Genomic DNA, 22,429 nt, shown 5'->3' on the forward strand with positions numbered 1-22,429 from the left:
CTGTAATCTACATTACAGCGCCGATCACATCCTGTACAATATAGGCAACTTATAATGTGGAGACAGAGCCTCTTTAAAATGTCACTTTTACCACACGGTAAACGCTGTAAAACCAAAACCACAATGGAGGAATTGCATTTTTTCTCCATTCCCCCCACTAAGTTTTCAGTGTTTCAGCACATTAATTGGTGCCATAAAAAAACTACAACTCGTCCCACCCAAAAAACAAGTCCTCATGCGGCTATGTCGACGGAAAAATAAAAAATGAATGGCTTTTGGAAGGTTGGTAGGGTAGAATGAAAATGAAAAATTGCTGTGGCAGGAACGGCTTAAAGGTAGAGCATTTTCTTTTAATTGCTTTTCTTTTAATTAGTCACCTACTCAGCCTTGCCCTCAATTGGGGGCACTGTCTGTCAGTGGCTGTGGGGGCATGTCCATAGTGTGGGCAAAGGCTAGCTATGCAGAGAAGAATCTGTCAGGTCTCAAAGAAAGATGGGTGCAAGCTGTAATAGTAATGTCCATATTGGTTGTCACCCAGCTTTCCCAGATACAGATACAACAGTGTTAGATAATAGAATGGCGCAGACTTTTACTGCTTATTTTCTTTGTTTTTACTTTGTCTAGCGTTCTTTATAGGTGACCAAGTAGAATCATTTCCCGGAGATAAGGGACAGTGGAAATACAACACGTACAATAAACCCTGCGGAGCTCCTGACCCTACGCCTCACAAGCATCCACATTATACCAGGCGCGCTCCGAGGTCCCAGTGTGTCGCCCCGCCCTCTCCCTGTAGGAGGAGCCAAAGTAACGAAAGCAGCGCCTAGCCCCTCCCAGTACAGCAGCCAATCAGACCGGGTTATACGAGAAGCCGTCCACAGGAAAGTACGAGTAGTGGGCAGAGCTCCAGACTGGATCTTAGCTTGTGGCCCCTGCACTGTGTGACTGCGTGTCCCCCATAGACCCGCCCAAGGTAAGTCTCTGCTGGACTCACTCAGGTGTTTACATTACTCATTAGCCCTGTCCATTAGCGGCACATTACATCTCTATAGTAAGGTACAATGCACTGCTCTGGAGCTATGCCCCCTCTATAATAGTTCTATGCCAGTCACAGATAATGATGGTTCATGTGCCAGCGTTTTACTGAAGTACATATGACCAGTAATCTATGAGATAAACATGGAATTTAGCCCAGACCTGTCAAGCAATGTGTGGAAAGCTTTGTACCTGTATGTTCTTCTCCCCTGGATGTGGTGGGTTGGGTATTGTGAGGAGTATTATTTTGTATCATTATTCACTGTGTACGTATCACAATCATTTAAAATAAGAAAAATAAAAATTGAACTTAAAAAAAAAAAAAAAAGTTTGTACCAGCCAATAGAAGGTGGTGGCATCTGGAAGGGCATCTGTTGCACATACCACCAAAGAAAGGTCCTTATACTGGAATGGGAACAAAGAATGGAGCAGATTTACTTACCTTCAAACTAAAGGCATTGAATTCCCCATTATTTTAGAAGTAATAAATTGGTGCCCTTTACTTTTCTAGGTATATTGTAAGGTGATGCCCACATCTGGGAAACTTTTGCCCAAAATGTGGTGCATATAAAACTATTTAGTAAAATATTGTATTTGTATTTTTTTGCTGTCATCCTTGTTTGGTCCTGGTGGACAGGAGGTTTTGTTGGATACCACCAGGAATTGATGGATTTCCCCTCGTCTGCAGGAATTATTCCATTTTTCCGCTGATACCAGGTGGAGAGAGAATGGGTCTGATGCCCATCTCCCGATCTGTTATTGCTTAGTTTTTGAGCAGCACAGGGCATGATTGTTCTTGTTGTCCACATTACAAGAGCTGGACTGCAGCAGAACAGACGACATGGGGAACTGATACTGGCTTCCTACCTGCCATTCAAATAGAATTTTTTGTTAAAGATGGACTGCCTGAAAATTGTGTTAGTTAGGCCCCCTGCACACGACCGTAGTCGTGTGTACGGTCTTTGATTATGGCATGGACGGGCCGCAGACTGTCACCCGCATTTTCGGGCAGAGCTCACATTAAAAAGTATAGGAGCACAGTCTGTAAATGGGGAAAAATAGGACATGTCCTATTTTTTGCGGGTCATATCTAGGGCTTGAACACTTACCCGTAAATATACGGGAAGGTGTCCGTGGCCCATAGAAATGAATGGATCAGTGTTTTTATCCACAACTACGGATCCATAATTGCGGATAGAAATTACGGTCGTGTGCATGGGGCCTTACCTAATTCAGACCATTGTCTTGTAAATAGTTCATTAAGGCTAATTCAAGGTCAACCTTCAACCTAAGACCTCATGCACACAACCGTAGCTGTGTGCACCATCCACGATTACGGCACGGACGGCCCCCCGAGAAGTGTAATTCACGGGCCGTCCACAATCACGGACCATGTACACACGAGTGCATTGAGTTTAAGGAGCCTGGACCGCAAATGCGGCCCATAAAATTGCGTCTTATTTTTTTGCGCCCCGGGCAACGCATGGACTGCGGAATCCACAGTCTTGTGCATTGGCCAATAGGATATAATGTGCCCTATACTATCCGCAATTGAATCTCCACAATTGCAGATAATATGCAGATGCAAATGCACGGTCGTATGCATGGGGTCTAAAGGGTTCCTCTTACCATAGACAATGACGGCATATTGCTGGTATATGCCATCAATGTCTGATCGTTGGGAGTCTGGTTAATCGGGTCCACAATGATACTGAGGATGAAGGGCCATGGGCGGTCTGTTTGTTATCATAGTTACATAGGTTGAAAAAAGACACCGGTCCATCAATGGAATAAACACTAAAGGGGAACTCCAGCTTTACATTAAAGGGCACAAACAGCACAGTTCCCATCTAGATACTGTCTCATATTGCAATAAAGCCTCATCCAAGTGAATGAGACTGCTGCAGGTGCCACATAGTACGGGGTTAGGAATGACACTGCAAGTGATCACACTCCCTTCCATCAGACATTGATGGCATAACCTATCCTTATAAAATGACTGTTCATAGAACATTCATATCGGCATCCTCTTCTGCTCACATTTAGGCCGGATTTACACGAGCGTGTGCGTTTTGCGCACGCAAAAAATGCGGCGTTTTGCGTGCGCAAAAGGCACATAACGGCTCCGTGTGTCATCAGCATATGATGCGCGGTTGCGTGATTTTCGCGCAGCCGCCATCATTATGACACTCCGTTTGGATGTTTGTAAACAGAAAAGCATGTGGTGCTTTTCTGTTTTCATTCATCCTTTTCATTGCTGTTGCGCGAATCACGCTTGTCCCACGGAAGTGCTTCCGTGCGGCATGCGTGGTTTTCACGCACCCATTGACTTCAATGGGTGCGTGATGCGCGAACAGCGCACAAAGATAGGACATGTCGTGAGTTTTTTTCAGCGGACTCACGCTGAGCAAAACTTACGGACTGTCTGCATGCCCCCATAGACTAATATAGGTGCGTACGACACGCGTGAAAAGCACGCGCGTCATACGCACGTATATCACGCTCGTGTAAACGAGGCCTTAGGGTATGTTCAACACGGCTTATTTTCGGCCGTTTTTCGGGCTGACGGGGCTTTTTTTACGCCGGCGCTTTGAAAAACGGCCACGTAAAAAAACGCCACAGAAAAACAAGTGCATGTCACTTCTTGATCCGTTTTTTATAGACTCAATAGAAAAACAGCTCCAAAAACGGCCGTAAAAAAACGCAGCGAAAAACGGCTGAAAATCAGGAGCTGTTTTCCCTTGAAAACAGCTCCGTATTTTCAGACATTTTTTGTTAAGCGTGTGAACATAGCCTAATTTTACTAAACATTTGTATTCAAGATATTTTGGTTTGGAGCCGTGGTAAATAAATCGGAATTTACCTAAAAAGTTTTTTTTAACACCATGAATAACACTGACAGGCTGTGTCGGTTCTTGCAATATCCAAGTGTTGCAATACTTCCTTATGACGCACACCCATTTACAGACTGTGTGAAAACCTTGGTTTTCCCTACAACAGTAAGGCCTTGTTCACACGGTGCAAAAAGAAAAACGACGTGTAAAAGCGTCAAAAACACTAACGTTTTTGCAAAGTGCTTTTTAAAGTACAGGCGTTTTTAACGCGTGTTCGGCAGGTATTTGGGCGCGTAATTAGGACTCCCATTGACTATGGGAATTAGGCGCATTTTACGCGCCAAGAATTGACCTGACGTTTCTATTTTTGCACGATGCGTTTTTTAAACATGAGAGCGGAAAATGCGGAATATTTGCAATTGATCTCACCCATTACAGTTTATGGATCCGCAAAAAAAAAAGGGGACAGCACATGGAAGCCACTAGGATCCGTGTTTTGCAAAACGGAAATGGTCGCGTGCATGATGCCTAAGGAGGAGTTGTAACCTCTCCTGACGTGTCTCTATTAGTAAATACTTGTATTCCCCATGAAATAACAATCCATATGTTCTTAGAACTCTGCATTGTGCCTCTGTTATTCCTTTTAGAAATGTATGAATACATTGTATGTTACCATTCCCCTTGTCCCTACTCAGTCTGGCAATGTCTCAGCACTGATTGAAAATAGTCAGTCTGCTTCAGTACAAACCCCCAACTGATAACACCCAGTTGTAAAGGTATTCATACATTTCTAGGAGGAATAACCGAGGCACAATGAGACTGCGCCGCTTCGTTTCTGATCGACTTTCCGAGAAAACCAGATCAGAAAGTAAGCGGCTCACCCGTGTGATTCTGCTGCTTTGTTTTAACGATCGGTGGGAGTCTCAGTGCTCAAACATGTCACTGTGTTTTATTTTTTCCTGTAAATTTGCACCCCAATTTGGTCTGTTTTTTTCGGGCGGAATTCCCTGGGGATTCCGGGACAAATAAGCTGTGTACTTTTACGCAGCATATCCGCCCTATGTGCACATACCTTTTTTTTTTTTTTTTTTCATCTTTTTTTTATTTTATGATTCAAAGAACAAAAGTTAACAGTATGGGGGTCGCAAATTTCCCTCGCTTCCGACAGGCTTCTAACAATCAATCGGTCAAACACCCCCCCCCCCCCCCCATTCCTGAGCACACAGAAATGAAAAAGCCCTAGAAGTTTATTACATTTTTTTATAGATATCTTGTTTATCAAACAGGCGATTCGTGAATTTCTCCCAGTATTTTTCCTCTGACCTCCTTTCTGAGATTTATATATATATATATATATATATATATATATATATATATATATATATATATATATATATATACCATTCTAAAGTAGTAAAAAACTTAAGTGCATTCAAAAACTCATTATAAGGGCCCATTCACACGAACATGAATAACGTCCGTGTGCTGCGCATCGAAATCACGCACACCACATGGACCCATTGATTCCAATGGGGTCGTTTACGCATTCATGAGTTTTCACGCAGCGAGAGACCGCTGCGTGAAACTCACTGCATGTCCTATATTTTTACGCACCTACGTGACCATTGAAGTCAATGGGTGCGTGAAAACCATGCACCGCACACGGATGCACACCCGTGTGCGTTGCGTGATTTGCGCATCAATTTGATTGAAAATATTTTTTTTTTAAAGTGCGTGAATAATGCATGCCACTTGCAAAGCACACATGCATAACGCACCACACACGGACCGGATTCACACGCGTTTTTCACGTGCGTGAATATGATACCTTGATGTGAATGTAGCCTTAGATGGTGTAAATGGTTTTAAACATGCATTCAAAATTTTGTTTAGCCGTCGATATTACTACGGCCTCATGCCCACTTTAGTTATTTTCTTCAGGGTGCTATCCGTTTTCACATTCATTTCAATGGGGCCATGCACACCTGTGTGGCCGTTCCATCAAAAATAGGACACGTCCTACACCTGTCCATTTTTGACAGAACAGTCTCGGCCTTTTCATTGATTTGGTCCATGAAACAACGGACTGCACACGGAAGCCATCCGTGTGCGGTCCGTGTTTCACGGATCCGTCATTAATGGCCGTACGACAGCCAACGGAAGTGTGTGTGAGGCCTAAGGAGATAATTCTCTTAATTTCAATTTGCTACAATTCTAAATCTGCATGGAAGACAAGAATTTAAGGTTATTGGTTGGTCTAATACGGAAGGAGAACTACTTGGTGCTAAAATCTCTGAACCTGTGGGCATCTCCAGAGCGCCGTAATCCAAATAATGTGCACATACCTTTAAACCCAAATTGCACATGATTCAATTTAAGAACTCAATTTTCAGTGAATTTCAGTCCATGAAATATTCTGTTTTGATAAAATAAACTTTTAGAAATATGGCAGACGTCACGGACGATAGTTACTTTGACTGACAGGTTCTCAGAAGGATTTCTCTGAGAAGTGAACTCCTCAGACCCCCAGATTCTTGCTCTATTTCTGGCTACGTGCTTAAACCTGTACACACTGCTTTATGACGGGTGCTGTAGAGAAAATGTCTAGTCATTGTGAGTCGTACGTCCATATTTATCTCCTTTTACATTATTTTATTTCAAAGCTGCAACAGAAAAGATAATGGATCAAGACAATAATCCGATTCCTGCAAAACATTTACTAATCAAATATGTCGAATTTTTATATTAACGAAAAATGCAAGAATAGGTTGGTTTAAATTTAACCAAATTAGCTGGAACTTTAAGGCCACATGCATATAATGCGTATTACGTGTGGATTTATTGCACGGATTCTCCTGCAGCAAATTCGCAGCGTAATAAATTGCCAGCAAAGTAAATGATCCCAAGATCCCAAGTAATCTCATCTACACGTTGCATAATTTTTCCACACCTAAATTGACCTGCAGTGCGTATATGTTAAAATTCGCAGCATCTTAATTTATCTTGCGTTTTTGTCTCAGAATTGTATCTGGCAAGTTTCTATAAAAAATTTTACTAAACTCCGCAGCGTAAAATCTGCACCTGTTTCCGCATCAAAATTTAAAATCTGCACCTGAAAACACATAAAAAAAACCTGCGATATTAAAGGGGTTGTCCGGCCACAGGATAGGTCATCTGTATATGATAGGTGGGGGTCCTGCACCCCGCACCGATCAGCTGCTCCGGCTGCCTCTGAGCACTGTGTGTTATGCATGGTATCCTGTGGATAGGTCATCAGTATAAAAATTGGTCTCCTAGCCGGACAACCCCTTTGAGTGCGGAATTTACCTGCAGAATTACCTGTGTTTTGATGCAGATTTTCTGCATCACACTCTATGGCATGTGCATGTAGCCTAAGGGTATGTTCACACGGAGTGTTTTCAGCTGTTTTTCGGGCCGTAAACGTCCCGAAAAACGGCTGAAAAATCGGAAGCAGAATGCCTCCAAACATCTGACCATTGATTTCAATGGGAAAAACTGTGTTCTGTTCCGACGGTCCGTTTTTGAGTTTGTGTGTGCACATACCCTAAGGGTATGTTCACACGCTTAACAAAAAACGTCTGAAAATACGGAGCTGTTTTCAAGGGAAAACTGCTCCTGATTTTCGGAAGTTTTTTTGAGAAACTCTCGTTTTTCGCGGCGTCCATTACGGACATTTTTGGAGCGGTTTTCAATAGCCTATGAAAAACTGCTTCAAAAACGTCCCAAGAAGTGTCCTTTTCATGAGGCGTCATTTTACGCTGTCTGAGCTGCAGAATGTTTCCCATAGACAAACATTACAGTTTTCCACAGCGTATTTTTATACTGCGGAAATGCAACGCAAATACGTCACGTGTGAGCGCCCCCTAAGGCCTACTGCACACGGGATGGAAATGCTGAATCATTCACACGCTGCAGGAAAAAATTGCAGAAAATGTGTGGAAATTGACTGGTGTGGATTCTCAATCTGCAGCGTGTCAATCTATATTGCGTAAACGCAAAGCATGGAGGTTCTGGATGCAAATTCTGCAGTATTTCCGTCCCGTGTGCAGGAGGCGTAAAGGAGTCGTTTCAACCCCTTCCCAAAAAATAAAATAAAAGCTGCCCTGGTAATCTGCCACGTGTGGAATCCCCTGGCCACACCATTCCCCTGCAACTCCAATGCTGCAGGGGAAACATGTGATGTGAGCATGTCATTTAATGCAATCACAATCGTAAAATTACAATGTTCGATTTGTTTGCAGAATCAAAAGTCGCATGCAATTTTTTTTTTATATGGTTCTGGTTATATAAACATGTACAATCGTGATATTGCATATCATTGCAATATAAAAAAAATGCATGCGATTTTGTTCCGCAATGTCATGCGTGGGTGACATGGAGCCTTACCTTAAGGGCTCGTCCACACGTTGCGGAATTGCTGAATTTTTTCCATCCGGAATTGTGCACGAAAAAAACGCCACGGAATACAGTAGCTACATAGTGGATGAGATTTAACAAATCTCATACACACGCTGCCTAAAAATTTCGACCAGAAATTGACATGAGGGGGGTATTTTTCCAGGACCGCAGCATGTCAATTCCTGCTGCGGAAAGTAGACTGAGTTGCTGCATTTTACAGAGGAGATGTCACCTTCTCCTACCATTGTAAAAAAACGCTGCAAAATACGCAACATTTTCTGCAGTGAAAACCGCAGGAAATGGTGCGTTTTTTCCGCTGCGGAAAGTCTCCTACTTTCAAAGGAATTGCTGCAGCAATTCCGTTGTGTGTGGACAAGCCCTAAGGTATAGGCTCCATAGCAATTTTACAATCCGCACTTATCACTCTTATCATTGCAGTGCAATATTGCACGTTACTGGGTCGCATATTTTACATGCTGTGTAATGCATCTGCTATTCGGGTTAGCAAAAAAAAAAAAATCTGTGTACTCCTGTGCCCCTCCCCCATTAATTAAATGGGTACTCCCATCTTGTAATGTTATGGCTTATCGCTAGAATCTGGGACGCCCACCGACCCCGAGACTGAATTCTCTGCAGCTTTTTCCACGCACACTGGCGTTCTTGTCCATCCGCTGTGCGTGGAACGCAATACTACTCTATTCAAGTGCATGAGGCTGTAGTGCGCGCTGTATGATAAATGGGGCGCATGTAGCTAGACATGTTGGACACTCTTCTCTTCCTCATACCACCTATTGGTTGGCTTAGTTTAAACCAGCTTTTTGCGACAAAATTTTGTGCTGGGTCAAATTTAAGCAACGTGCCTTTCTGCTGGGCCACTTTTTCGCTAAGCTCTGCCCCCTGAGCAAGTGCAGCACAAAGTGTCTAAAACGGTTAATAAATGTGGCGCACAGTATGTACGCTAGAATTCTCTCACATACTGAATAGTAAATCTGCCTCAGTGACTTTTCGAACCACCGATGAACGATAGTCGTTGCCAAGGATCTGATGGACATTGCCATCAGTATGATTCTTGCTGAACATCGGAGAGCGGTTTCCTAGGCAAGAAAAATGATTGTTGTCTATCGACTGCTCTCACCAGTGATGTCTGTTAAATAGCAATGAGCGACATTTCCATTTATTGATCGTGATGGCAGTAACTGACCAGTGTGAACAGGCATTTAGCCATGAATATGCTTGAGTCTCTGATATTTTGTGTGATGGCAGTTTTTATAGATTTGGCCCAATATACATGTTCATTGCCAGTAATCGTGTTTTATGTGAGTCACATGAACTGTCTCTTTTATTGATGTGAACGTGCAGGAAAGCACTGCTGACAGTTGTATTGTCATCGCAAGGAAAGGTGAAAAGGAGGGGGGTACTGTACAGCCTGGAGGCTCGCAAGAGTCATGTTACTCAGGACTTGTATGGATGTCTTGTTCTTGCGTGACTTGATGACTTGCAAAGTAAACTTCTCTTGTCCTAACGCTGAAATACTACTTAGGGCTCATGCACATCCTTTTTTTTTTTTGAACATCTGTGTGTTCGTTCCGCAAATTATGGAACATCGTATTTGTACCCAATCTAGTGTACAGGTCCGAAAAAAAAAAGGGACCGCACACGGAAGCTACTATTATCTGTGTTTTGCGGTCCGCAAATTAGAAACCTTCATGTGCATGAGCCCTTAAACGTCAATAAACGCAGAATAAATCTGCATTGATTATTCATTTAAAGGGTACCTGTTATTTCACCCAAAATCCAAATTAGCTCATAATGTACTAGTTGTTATGTTACCTGTGTAAGGCCGGATTCACACGATCATGTGCGTTTTACGTGCCAAAAAACACGGCGTTTTGCGCGTGCAAAAGGTCTGCAAAAGCTCCGTGTGTCAGCAGCATATGATGCGTGGCTGCGTGATTTTCGCACAGCCGGCATCATTATGACACTGTTTTTATGTTTGTAAAAAGAAAGAAAAGCACGTGGTGCTTTTCTGTTTTCATTCATAGTTTTGACTACTGTAGCACGCGGCACATGGAAGTGCGTCCGTGTGCCGTGCGCGGTTTTCACGCACCCATTGACTTCAATGGGTGCGTGATGCACGAAAAACGCGCAAACATAGGACATGTCGTAAGTTTTACGCAGCGGACATACGCTGCATGAAAATCACTGACAGTCTGAACGGCCCCATTGACTAACATAGGTCTGTGCGACGCGCGTGAAAATCACGCGTGTAGCACGGACGTATTATACGTTCGTCTGAATAAGCTCTTATACTGTTGGTTTTTATCTAGCCATGATTGGCTGCAGCCGTCACATGGGATGAAACGTCATCCCAGGCGGCTGGCCTGGATAAAGAAGCACAGAATTCTGGGTAAGTATAAGATTTGTGGGGGGTTTTCGGAAGAGTTGCAAATCGCAGCTTTTCCACTGCAAAAATGGCAACATCTGCTATTTTTTGCGTGTTTTACCACCACATTGAATTCAATGGGGGTAACCCCGCAACAAAAAAGCAATGATTACGCAAATACAATTGACATGCTGCGGATTAAAAAACCGCACCGAATTTCAATTTCTGAGCGTTTTTTTCCGCTTATCATTTACGCAGCGTGTGGATGAGATTTGTTCAAACCTCATCCACTCTGCTGCTACTGTATTATGCTCTGGATTTTCCGCAACGAGATCGGTTGCATAAAATTTACAGTATTTGCGCTACGTGTGAACCTGGCCTAAAAAATGCATCTTACATTTTAATAATTCTAGTGCTTTTAGAAGTTTTTTGTTTTTTATGCTGTTAGGGCATGTTTAGATGTAGCAGAAATTTTACACTGAATTTTGCTGCGAATTCAAGCCAATTATGCAATGAATCTGATGCAAAATTTACATATGTGAGGGTTCATCCAGATGTGGCGGATTTTGCAGCAGACTTGCTTCAGGTTTGGCTGAAATCCACAGTGAAAATTCACTGCTTCTCTGCGACAGATTGAGCACGCTGCACCGCAAGCTATTTTCCGCACTGTGTTTTTCTGCAACGTCTGCACTGAGTCAATTAAAAACTAAATAAAGCAGTCTGCAGTGGATTTTCACTGCGGCCTGTCCGCAGCGGAATTCCAATGCAAATCTCCCTTGTCTGAACATGCTTTTAAAAATGCCAGAAAAATTCTGTGTGACGGAAATTATTGCTGACTAGAGATTAGTAAGGTTGGCCCTTCACCTAGAAATAACAGTGTGACTTCATAGTCTCAAGAACCACACCTTGCGTAAATGAGTTCCTTTCACACACGGGATCACACACAGTTTTGATGCAGTTTTTGGCTCCGTTTTTTTTGCCAAACACAGAAGTGGGTACAAAAGAAAGTATTTTCTGTATGCATTTCTTTAATTTTGGATTCACTTCTGGCTTTGGCTCAAAAAAACTGCTAAAAACTGATTCAAAAATTGCATCAAATATGTGTGTAATCAGGGCCTACGGGTGCAGTCACATGCGGCAGATTTTGTTGCAAAATTTTTCTGCAACTTGAAGTCCGTTCCATTCATCTGAATGTGTTTGTTTCTGCAGCAGATGCACGGATTGCTGCAAGTTTTATTTAGATGAATGGAACTGATCACGCTGTGACGTCACTGACACCCGCAGTTCCTTCACTGGAGCGGCGGGAGAATGACCAGACATCGCCCCTAGCCATGCCAAGACTGTTGTGGAGGAGGATAATCGTCCTGTCACGGCTGGAGGCGATGTCTGGTCATTCTCCCGGCGCCCCGGTGAAGGAACTGCGGGAGTAAGTGACGTCACGGCGTGATCTCGCGAGATCACGCTGTGCTGTGAATAAAGCTGGGCATGAATGAAGAGAAATGTATGATGCAGATTGGTCAGCGTCATACACTTTTCTTTACAACGCCCCCACTTGGTGAAACTAAAATAAAACGGCCAGTTGGGCTTTTACAAAAAATTTACATAAATGTAAAAATGATCAGATCATTGTCACTAATAAACGTTTTTTAAAATAAAACATTAGTTGCCTACATCAAAGCCTTTATTAGATTAGGTAGGCGATAAGGAACTGTTAAACTGATGACAGGGCCTCTTTAAGTCTCAGAAAATTTCTGCAACAAAATGTGCTGCGTGTGACTGCACCCTAAGGCCGGGTTCCCACGTAGTGTAAACGCTGCAGAATTTCTGCAACAGAATTCTGTGTGGAAATTCAGCAGCTTTTGCAGTAGCAACTAAGTGGATGGGATTTAGAAACTCCGGGAAAAAAACGCAGCGTAAACGTTAATAAATTGACCTGCGGTGCAGAATTTAAATCCGCAACAAATCATGTCAATTTATGCTGCGTTTTCGTTAATTTTCTGTTGCAGGTTTTTCCAATTTAATTCAAAGGGGATGCAAAACCCACAACAGAAAGCCAAGTGTTGTGACTTTTGCGCAAAAAATCGCAACTGAGGAAAATAAAATCATAGTTACCCAGAACTCTCTCCTTTTTCCTGCAGTCCGGTCTCCTGGGATGACGTTGTATCCCATATGACCGCTGCAGCCTCACATGGCCTGCAATGTCATTTTAGGAGGCTGGACAACGCGCAGATGAGACGGAGGGGGTAAGTATGAGCGTTTTTTTCCCCAGCGCTGCATTCTGCAGTTTTTCTGGTAGTGGTCTCCGATCGATGCCCTGAAGCCCGAGGCTGTTAGGACCGGTCTGGGCTTTAGGAGAACTCTGCCCGATGTAGGAAAACTTCTTCTGAAGTGCCGACGTGAAAATGCGGCGCTTCAGAAGAACTACCCCGAACGGCCGACATAGAAACTCTATACGCCCGTCATTAAGGGCTTAATAAAAACCACAGCATGCATGTGCAGTTTTTATCTGAATCCTGTTTATATCAATGCAGAATACTACAGTGGCCACAGTGCAAAAAAAATCACATCACTGTGGCGGCCTCTACAGAGGGCACTGTGGCAGCCACTACAGAGGGCACTGTGGCGGCCTCTACAGAGGGCACTGTGGCGGCCTCTACAGAGGGCACTGTGGCGGCCTCTACAGAGGCATGTGCAGGCGCTTGAACGCCGCGTCCATTACGGACGTAACTGGAGCTGGTTTTCCATGGAAAACGGCTCCATTTACGTCTGAAGAAGTGACATGACACTTCTTTGGCCCGGGCGTCTATTTACGCGCCGTCTTTTGACAGCGACGCTTCGTGTGAACAGACAAATGTCAGCCCATTGCTTTCAATGGGCAGATGTTTGTCAACGCTTTCAAGCCGTAATTTCGGACGTAATTCGGGGGTTAAAACGCCCGAATTACGTCCGTAAATAGGCCGTGTGAACATACCCTTATTGTAATATAGTGTTATAGTAGTTCAAATAACTATTTGATTAACAATAATTTTGTATCAAATTTGAAAGTAATGCGGCCCGTCAACTTCCCATTTTTTCTATATGCGGCCCACTTACCCGGCCAAGTTTGAGACCCCTGCCCTAAGGGCTCATTCACACTAGCGTGAAGCTCAACCGTGTGCTGTGCGTTGAAACAACTCGCAGCATACGGCCCCATTGATTTCAATGGGGCTATTCACACATGCAGGAGTTTTCACGCACCGTGTGTCCGTTGCGTGAAACTCCCTGCATTTCCTATATTGGTATGTTTTCAGGCACCTAGCCGCCCATTACAGTCAATGGGTGCGTGAAATCCACAGACAACACACGGATGCACATAATGTTTTACGCATCAATTACATTGAAAAAAAAAGTGCTTGCGAGTGCGTGAAAAACACATGCCACACGCAAAGCACACTGATGCAAACGCAACACACACGGATAGATTTTACGTGCGTAGTCTGTCACTCTGTGGGAATACTGTCCCGTGCTGTAATCATGTTTTCAGTACGGGACAGTATTCCCACGGGGAGACAAGGAGTATAGTTATGTATGATTCTAGGAGCCCGGCTCTCTGAACCGTGGATTGGTCTGGGAAATACGGCCGACATACAGTCTGTATATCACGGACAGAACACAGCTGTCTGAATAAGGCCTAACATTTACAGTTGCTCAAAACAGATAGTTCATCAGGTGGCAATGCCCCTTCTCTTTAGGTTAATGAAACCCACATAGTGGCTGCCGTTCGGGCACAGAGTAGCCGTGATTTGGACGAAAACCATGCTGAAATTGGTGTGATTTTCAAATACTTGTTAATTGCTGCACAATTTTTGCAGGTCAGGGTGTATTCACATGGTGCGGTCGAATCACGTTTTTTTTTGTTTTTTTTTCTCTCCCCGCCCGTCAGCATTGATTGATTTGCAGCATGTAGTCATACAGATACACAGCAACCCATCAGTCAATTGTGAGAGGAAGGGGTACTCACCCCTCATGAATACAGCTGACATAACTATAAGCTGCTGTATTCTTTGATAGTTCCTATTAGCCAAACAGCACAATATTGTTGTGCCATTTGGGCTGAGGGCACGTTTCCGCTGCAAATGTTGGTGCAGATTCGGGGCAATTACGCAACAAATCTGCACCAACATTTGCATATTTGACAGGTAATTCAGACGTTGCAGATATCACAGCAGACTTGCCACATATTTCAGTTTTTGCATTGGAAAGGCTGAAATCCGTAGTGAAATTCCGCTTCTTCTCCGCAGGGTAATGAGCATCCTGCAGAGGGGAAATTCTGCACCGCAGCCTCATTTCCGCACAGTTATTTTCTGCAACGTCTGAACTGTGTATCCTAAAAATGTATAGAAAGAAATGTAAAAAAACGGCTGCTGCAGAATTCCACTGCGGACTGTCCGCAGCAGAATTCAACAGCAATTCTGCCACGTGTGAATGTGCCCTTATAGTGCACAAATCCTGTGCCTATACTATACTGCCCTTAAACAGGATAGCATAGAATGGTCACAGTTTCACTGTTACTAATATGGATCATCATATTACAGAAATTTGTCCATGCTGCCTATTCACATTTGTGACTATTATTTCTTTAATTGTAGCAAAATATCTCAACTGAAGATGACTTTCTTTGGAGTTTTGCAATGTGGTGCCCATGTCCATCCGTGCGCCCACTTACTCCGAGCAGGGTTGCACAGTAGCTCCTGTCGCAGCTTACACATGACCACCAGGTATGCTGCTAAGGAGTACTATGATGTAGTTGTCGTTGGAGGAGGCGCTGGAGGGATCACCATGAGTGCTCGTATGAAGAGAAAAGTTGGAGCTGGCAATGTTGCTGTCATCGAGCCAAGTGAGGTACTGCGAATCTGTGTTTAAGGCCTCATGCACACGACCATGCTCGTAATTACGAGCACGGGCGGGCACGGCCGGCCACGGGCAGCCGGCCGCTTTTGAGAGCCGTGCTCCCATTATAAAGTATAGGAGCACGGCCCGAAAAATGAAAAAATAGAACATCTTCTATTTTTTTAACGGCACGGGCACCTTCCCATGAGAAAACGGGAAGGTACCCATGACTAACAGAAGTCTATGGTCCCGTTATTGCGGGTCGTAATTACGTCCCGCAATAACGGGTGTTTTTACGGTCGTGTGCATGGGGCCTAAGTCTATTCTTTCTGCTTTTCTTCAGACTTGCTTATGTATTATGTAAAATTGTATGATAATAATAACAAGGCGGATTTGGCATTAAATAGTTTTGGAAAGGTTTGGTAACAACTGATATAACAGCTATATTTGTCACCCAATATTCCAGGAATATAAATAAGGATGAATGACTGGATATAACTTTTTAACAACTTAATACAATAACTTCTATGATAACTCATTACTTCACCTTGTTTAGATTCACTACTACCAGCCCATGTGGACTCTTGTTGGCGGTGGCGCAAAGAAGCTGGCCAACTCTGCGAGATCTACTTCAAGCTTGATTCCATCAGGTGTCAAATGGATCAAATCAGAAGTGACAGGTTTTGATCCTGACAAAAACTGTATTCGTATAGGTGACGGCAAAGAGGTATATATAATGTAGTGAATGAAGAAAGTATTGCAACTCAGCCCCTTTCACTTCAATAAGTATGGTCATCACAACCACTAGTAAACACTCAAGGTGCTGTCAACATTTAACACCATACTCTTAAAAGAAAAAGTCCAATTCCAAACTTTAATTGCAGAGGACACCAGCAACTTCCATGGTCCCAGGGCTGTATGCTGTGTCTATAACACCTCAGCATTGCCCACAGAAATGGCAGAAATAAAGATAATAATCTTAATATATTTAGAAACAAAATAGTTTACATTTGGTTTTAGCATCATAAGATCTGTTGGACTTTGGTTACATAAAAAAGATATTGTTACTATTTAGAGAATCTGATATCAGGCTGGTGTCAACCCCAAATCCTCATCATGGAAACAGAGTGAGTGTCACACTGAATCGTATCATCAGCAGGTGAGAAGGTCGGATCTCATAAACCCCTACATAAAATATAACGTGACTGTACACGAAAACCAAGGATAAACCAACCAAATAATACAGAATTACTGTATGTGTTATAGGTGGAGCAAACCGAGCGATGATGTCTATACAGTAGCATGGATGTGTCTCACACCGGGTGTGGGTAGACTGTAACATATCAGTATACACAAAGGGTCTTTTTATACAACAGAAAAGTAATACATGGATGTGCCGTGTCCGCTAGAGCAGGAGCCGCTTTCATGCTACATAGAGGGGGTCCTGAGTCGGGGATGCCCTATATTACATCCATGTGCCCTAATAGGACATATGTAACACAGCGGGAAAGCCTTTCTGTACAACGTACTGGTGTCCCATTCATTGCACAGATTGTGGGGGAGAGGGGCCCATTGTACAGACTTTAGCGCCGCCGCAATGTTTACATGCAGCAGTGCTTAGTTCAGGGAGGGCCTTTTTTTTTTCCTGTAAACTTTGAATTGAAAAGCCCTTTTATTCTTCAAAAAATAACCTGGAGAACTCCTTTATGAGCACAAGGGAACGCCTTTAAAAGGAATCTGTCACCTCCAAAACTCCCCCTAAACTACAATAATCTGTAAATAGATTAAAAGACACTGATTCCAAATCTGCAATTTTTATCTTTCTACTCACCTTCATTCCCCCGCTGTAAGCCCCCATAGGGGCCGTGCGCTGCATGCTGATGGCGAGTCCTAGGAATCCTATTTATTATATCGCTAGTAGTCCTCTCTATGTATCAGCATGCAGTGTAGGGTCCGTTGGCAGGCTTACAGGGAGGGAATGCAGAAGAGTAGAAAGACTAAAATTGTAGTTTCGGAATCTGTGTCTTTCAAGCTGTTTACTGATTATTGTAGTTTAGGGGGTTTTCAAAAGTGATAGTATCTTTAAAGAGGACCTGTCCCTAGGTCATATAAGTTGTACTGGATGACTGACCTGAATAGGGAAAAAAACAGCGCTGGAATCTTGGAGACAGCACTATTCAGGTCAGATAACCAGTTTAACTTATATGACTAAGTGGCAGGTCCTCTATAAGATCACAAGAGGTACATACCTCGTTTACAGCAGGGGTCTCCAACTCAGCCGAGTAAGTGTGCCACATATAGAAAAAACTTGAAGTTGACGGGCCGCATTACTTTCAAATTTGATACATTACAAAATTATTGTTAATTAATTCGTTATTTGAACTACTATAATAATACTACATTACTATAATAATAGCGCTAGGAAATTTGCAAGAGTTCTCCACGTGCTTATTTCAACAATCCAGTTTTACAGCTTAAGTGTCACTAAATGCAGTCCGGCAGCTCAGTTGGCAGCATTTGGCAAAAACACAAATGTCAATATTAGGCATCCCCTTTTTAGATACTGCCACAGTGCCCTCTGTAGATACTGCCACCGTGCCCTCTGTAGATACTGCCACCGTGCCCTCTGTAGCTACTGCCACCATGCCCTCTGTAGCTACTGCCACCGTGCCCTCTGTAGCTACTGCCACCGTGCCCTCTGTAGCTACTGCCACAGTGCCCTCTGTAGCTACCGCCACAGTACCCTCTTGCCACACACACCCCTTGTGGATAGTGCCACACACACCCCCAGTAGATAGCTCCATTGGGGCCCCCTCTAGGAGTGGAATCCCCAACCAGAGCGTTGCCGACGCTTTGGCGAGGCATTCCTCTGCTGGAGGAGCCCCTAATGTCACTGTACATACACCGTGACGTCAGGGGATCCTCTTGGACCGGAATGTGATGTCAGGGGCAACCCCAGAGCCGGTGTCCCAGAGCGGAGCCTTAGTATAGGCTCTGCTCCGGAACTCTGGGGAAACAACTGACATCAGTGTCGATATATGGACAGTGATGTCAGGGGCTTGCCCAGAGCTGGAGTCCCGGAGCAGAGCTGCTTCTTGCACCCTGCCTGGGATTCCAGCTCTGCTCTTGACATCACTGTTCATATATGGACAGAGATGTCAGGGGCAACCCCAGAGCTGGAGTCTCGGACAGAGCGCTACTAGCGCTCCTACTGAGACTCCAGCTGTGCTCCTGACATCACTGTCCAGCTCTGGGGAAGCCCTAGACATCGTTGCCCATATGTGGACAGCGATGTCAGGGGATTCCACAAAGTCCCAGAGCAGAGCCTATGCTAGCGCTCTGCCCCAGACTCCGCTCTGGGAAAGACCATGACAAAACAGTCCATATATGGACAGCGATGTGAGGTATTTCACAGAGTACCGGAGCAGAGACGATACTAGCGACTCTGTGTCCCACGGGCTGCAGATGATAGCCTCAGGGTCCACATGCGGCCCGCGTGCCTGAGACCCCTGGTTTACAGGGTGTTCTTTGCATTATAAGCAGATGATTTGATTTACGTTACATAGTTACCATTACCAGTTTAAATATTTTTGTTTATTTCTAATTATTCGCCTCTTTCATTCCAGATAGCCTACAAATATTTGATCATTGCTCTTGGTCTTAAATTGCAATTTGAAAAGGTAAAGCATTAGTTCTATTTACTATTTATATATGTAAATGTGCATGATGTAGATGACTTAATGAAGATATTCCTCTTAATTTTGCTAGATATGTATTAATATAATAAATAAATAAATGGAAATGTCAGCTCACCCTCCCAGGTGCACGAAGAAGACAGCGATCTCCACGCTATAGGAACAAAATTCAGGAGGAAAAGATCAGCACTCTTTGTGTAATTTGAAAAATAAATCTTCTTTATTTATTTCGGAAGGCTGAACAGCTTAAAGTGGACAAAATACTTAAAACGTCTGTCCTCTCAACGCGTTTCTAGCTCACAAGAGCCATTACTCATAGCTAGGTATTAGATATGTATTACTAGGCCAGATTTATTAAAGGGGTTATCCGGGGACCAAAAATTAGGGGTTTCCGATCGCTGGAGTCCCCGATCAGAGCATCAGCTGATGCTCTGCCTGGGGACACCAGAACTTCTGCCCATGTCACTGCCCATATATGGACAATGACGTAGGCAACATTACTGGAGTCCCGAAACAGAGCATCAGCTGATGCTCTGCCTGGCGACTCCACAACTTCTGCCCACGTCATTGTAACTGTCCATATATGGACAATGACGTCGGCAACACTACTGGAGTACCGGAGCAGAGCATCAGCTGATGCTCTGCTCCGGGACTCCAGTACTGCTCTGCCGACGTCGTTATCCATATATGGACAGTAACGTGGGCAGAAGTTGTGGAGTCCCCAGGCAGAGCATCAGCTGATTCTCTGCTCGGGGACTCCAGCGATCGGAAACCCCTGAATTGACCAAATATGGACGTCGGGAGCAGTGCTTGATTCCTGAGCAAAGCGCTAGTTGATGCTCCCCTCGAGACTCAAGCAATAGGCAATGTGACAGCCCCCTTTCGGTTCACGAACAGCACATTAAGCAAGAGCTCAGTTACGTGGGGCCGTGTCGCACGTCATCACTTTTAGAAAAGCTCCAGCACTTCCTGATTAATTCATGAGGTTTGAACTGCACCATTTAGTACAGAATTTTTAATTAAAGTATATTAGTAAGTTACTTAGTTTCACGTAAATATATTACTACAATGCAATTTTTGGTCCCCGGAAAACCCCTTTAATTCTAATTAAAAAAAAACTGTCATCAATTTAATCAATGTCTGCAAGCTATTTATCAAGTGTTGTATGTCTCATTCTGAATTTCTCTTGTACTAACAAATGGACTGATACGTGCAAAATCTCTACACCAGTTCTGCTCTACTTTTGTAGGCCAAAATTCTGTCATTGCACAGTTAAATGGCATCCACAAGGCATAGATAATATCAGAATCCAAAGTCCTCATAACCTTCTAGGCTGTGTTCACATCTGCGTTCCAGGTTCAATTGTTCTGCATCTTCAACGAAAAAAATGGAAGCGCCAGATCCGTCGCATGACTAAAACCAACGACGCATGACAGAACACATTGATTTTAATAAGTTCCGTGGGGTTTCCGTCATTGCTTCAGTCATTTTGCAGGGGAAAATAGAGCTGCGTGCTGCTTTAATAAAGGAACCTAACAGTCTCTCATGCAGATGAAAACAGATCGGCGAGAACCCCAGACTCCTTTGCCAGCAGTAAATCTGCATACATTAACATTGGGATTCACATGCAGATTTTAGCCTTGATTTCACTTTTTAAAGTACAGTACAAATCTGCAGCATGCCCTTAAGTAGCTACATCGACTTACCTGCAAACGCCGATGCTGCTGCAGAATCAACTGAAGCCTCTGGTGCCGGTGTCCTCGCTCGTCTGACACGATGCAGGACCTGTGAGTGACGACACAGCGTGATCTCTCGAGAACACGGCTGTGTCTGCACTGCCAGAAGCTGGGCGTTGTGAAGAGAAGTGGATGATACTGCTCGTCAGAACGCCCAGCTAGTAAAAGTATTAAAAACGCCCCGATGTACACACATAATACACGCCCACTTGGACTTTTACTTTTAAACACACCCACTTGGACTTTTGCAAGCCTCATTTGCATAACTACAAAAATGGTCATAACTTGACCAAAAATGCTCGTTTTTTAAAAATAAAAACGTTACTGTAATCTACATTGCAGCGCCGATCTGCTGCAATAGCAGATAGGGGTTGCAAAATCTGGTGACAGAGCCTCTTTAAGTATTGTTCCCTGTGCATGGACACACTGATCTTCATCCCCCTTTACCCCTGCTCATATCCCACAGACCGGCCTATTAATCCTCCCCAATTTGTCTGTAAATCTGCCTATGTCTATCTTAAAGGGAGTCTGTCACCAGAAATGTATCTATACATCTGTACTGTGCATGTGCATCAGACTACACTTTCTTCTGCTCTGCGATGCCGAGGTCTGTCTCTCCGCGCCTGCGTTCAGGAGACTACCGGGTCAGGCGTGAACTCGCCTATTACACTGCCTGGCCCCTGTCAATCAATGAAAGTAGGGGTGGAGGGAGGATGGACTGGGGAAAGAAGACCGCACTTTGGAGAGACGGTGATGCCCTCATTGCTCTAAAATCCTGATTTGCATATATTGAATAAAGTGATTTTCTCAGCAAAGGAGGCACTCATGTGAAAAGGAAAATAAACTAACATTCAGATGAGCCTACGCTGTATTACTCTGTTCCTAGGTTGATAGGTACATTTCTGGTGATAGACTCCCTTTAAGCTTCATTCATTCACATCTGCATTGAAAATCCGTTTTTCTCTTCCGTCATATGGGATCCTTTGGGTTCCATCGTGGTTTCCGTTTTTTGCCAGAAAACAAGTGTATACCTCACTATTTTTGTTGTCAAATGTGACGGAATCTGTGACGGAGAGTTCAAACACAGATTTGAACAGCGCCTTATATTTTTTTGCTTTTGTACTGAATTTACCATCTTAGTTTTTGGCTACACAGGTGAAAGGACTTCCAGAAGGATTTAACTATCCCAAAATCGGTTCCAACTATTCTGTAAAAACTGTTGAGAAAACCTGGAATGCTCTGCAAGATTTTAAAAAAGGAAACGCCATATTTACCTTCCCTAACACTCCAGTGAAATGTGCAGGTGCACCACAGAAAATCATGTATTTATCAGAGGAGTATCTCAGAAAAGTAAGTATACTACACCCATTTTATGTCATTGTGTATTTAATAACATTACCAGAAATTCATAAGGAACATTTAGTTGCCTTATCATAACTACCTCAAACTGTGTATGGTGGT

The 22,429-nt window shown here is 43.6% G+C and overlaps 1 protein-coding gene across 1 annotated transcript in view; it reads left to right on the plus strand.

Moving 5' to 3' along the window:
• The first annotated feature begins 720 nt into the window (after nucleotides 1–720).
• SQOR (sulfide quinone oxidoreductase) overlaps nucleotides 721–22,429 on the plus strand; it is a 52,388-nt gene continuing 30,679 nt past the window's right edge. The window contains exons 1-5 of the mRNA XM_075855227.1: nucleotides 721–970; nucleotides 15,297–15,549; nucleotides 16,094–16,264; nucleotides 19,164–19,217; nucleotides 22,124–22,318. Coding sequence (XP_075711342.1) covers nucleotides 15,316–15,549; nucleotides 16,094–16,264; nucleotides 19,164–19,217; nucleotides 22,124–22,318 — 654 coding nt within the window. The 5' untranslated portion in view covers nucleotides 721–970; nucleotides 15,297–15,315. The remainder of the gene's footprint in view (nucleotides 971–15,296; nucleotides 15,550–16,093; nucleotides 16,265–19,163; nucleotides 19,218–22,123; nucleotides 22,319–22,429) is intronic.

The sequence above is a fragment of the Rhinoderma darwinii genome, chromosome 3 (genome assembly GCF_050947455.1).
Source record: "Rhinoderma darwinii isolate aRhiDar2 chromosome 3, aRhiDar2.hap1, whole genome shotgun sequence".
NCBI lineage: Eukaryota > Metazoa > Chordata > Amphibia > Anura > Rhinodermatidae > Rhinoderma > Rhinoderma darwinii.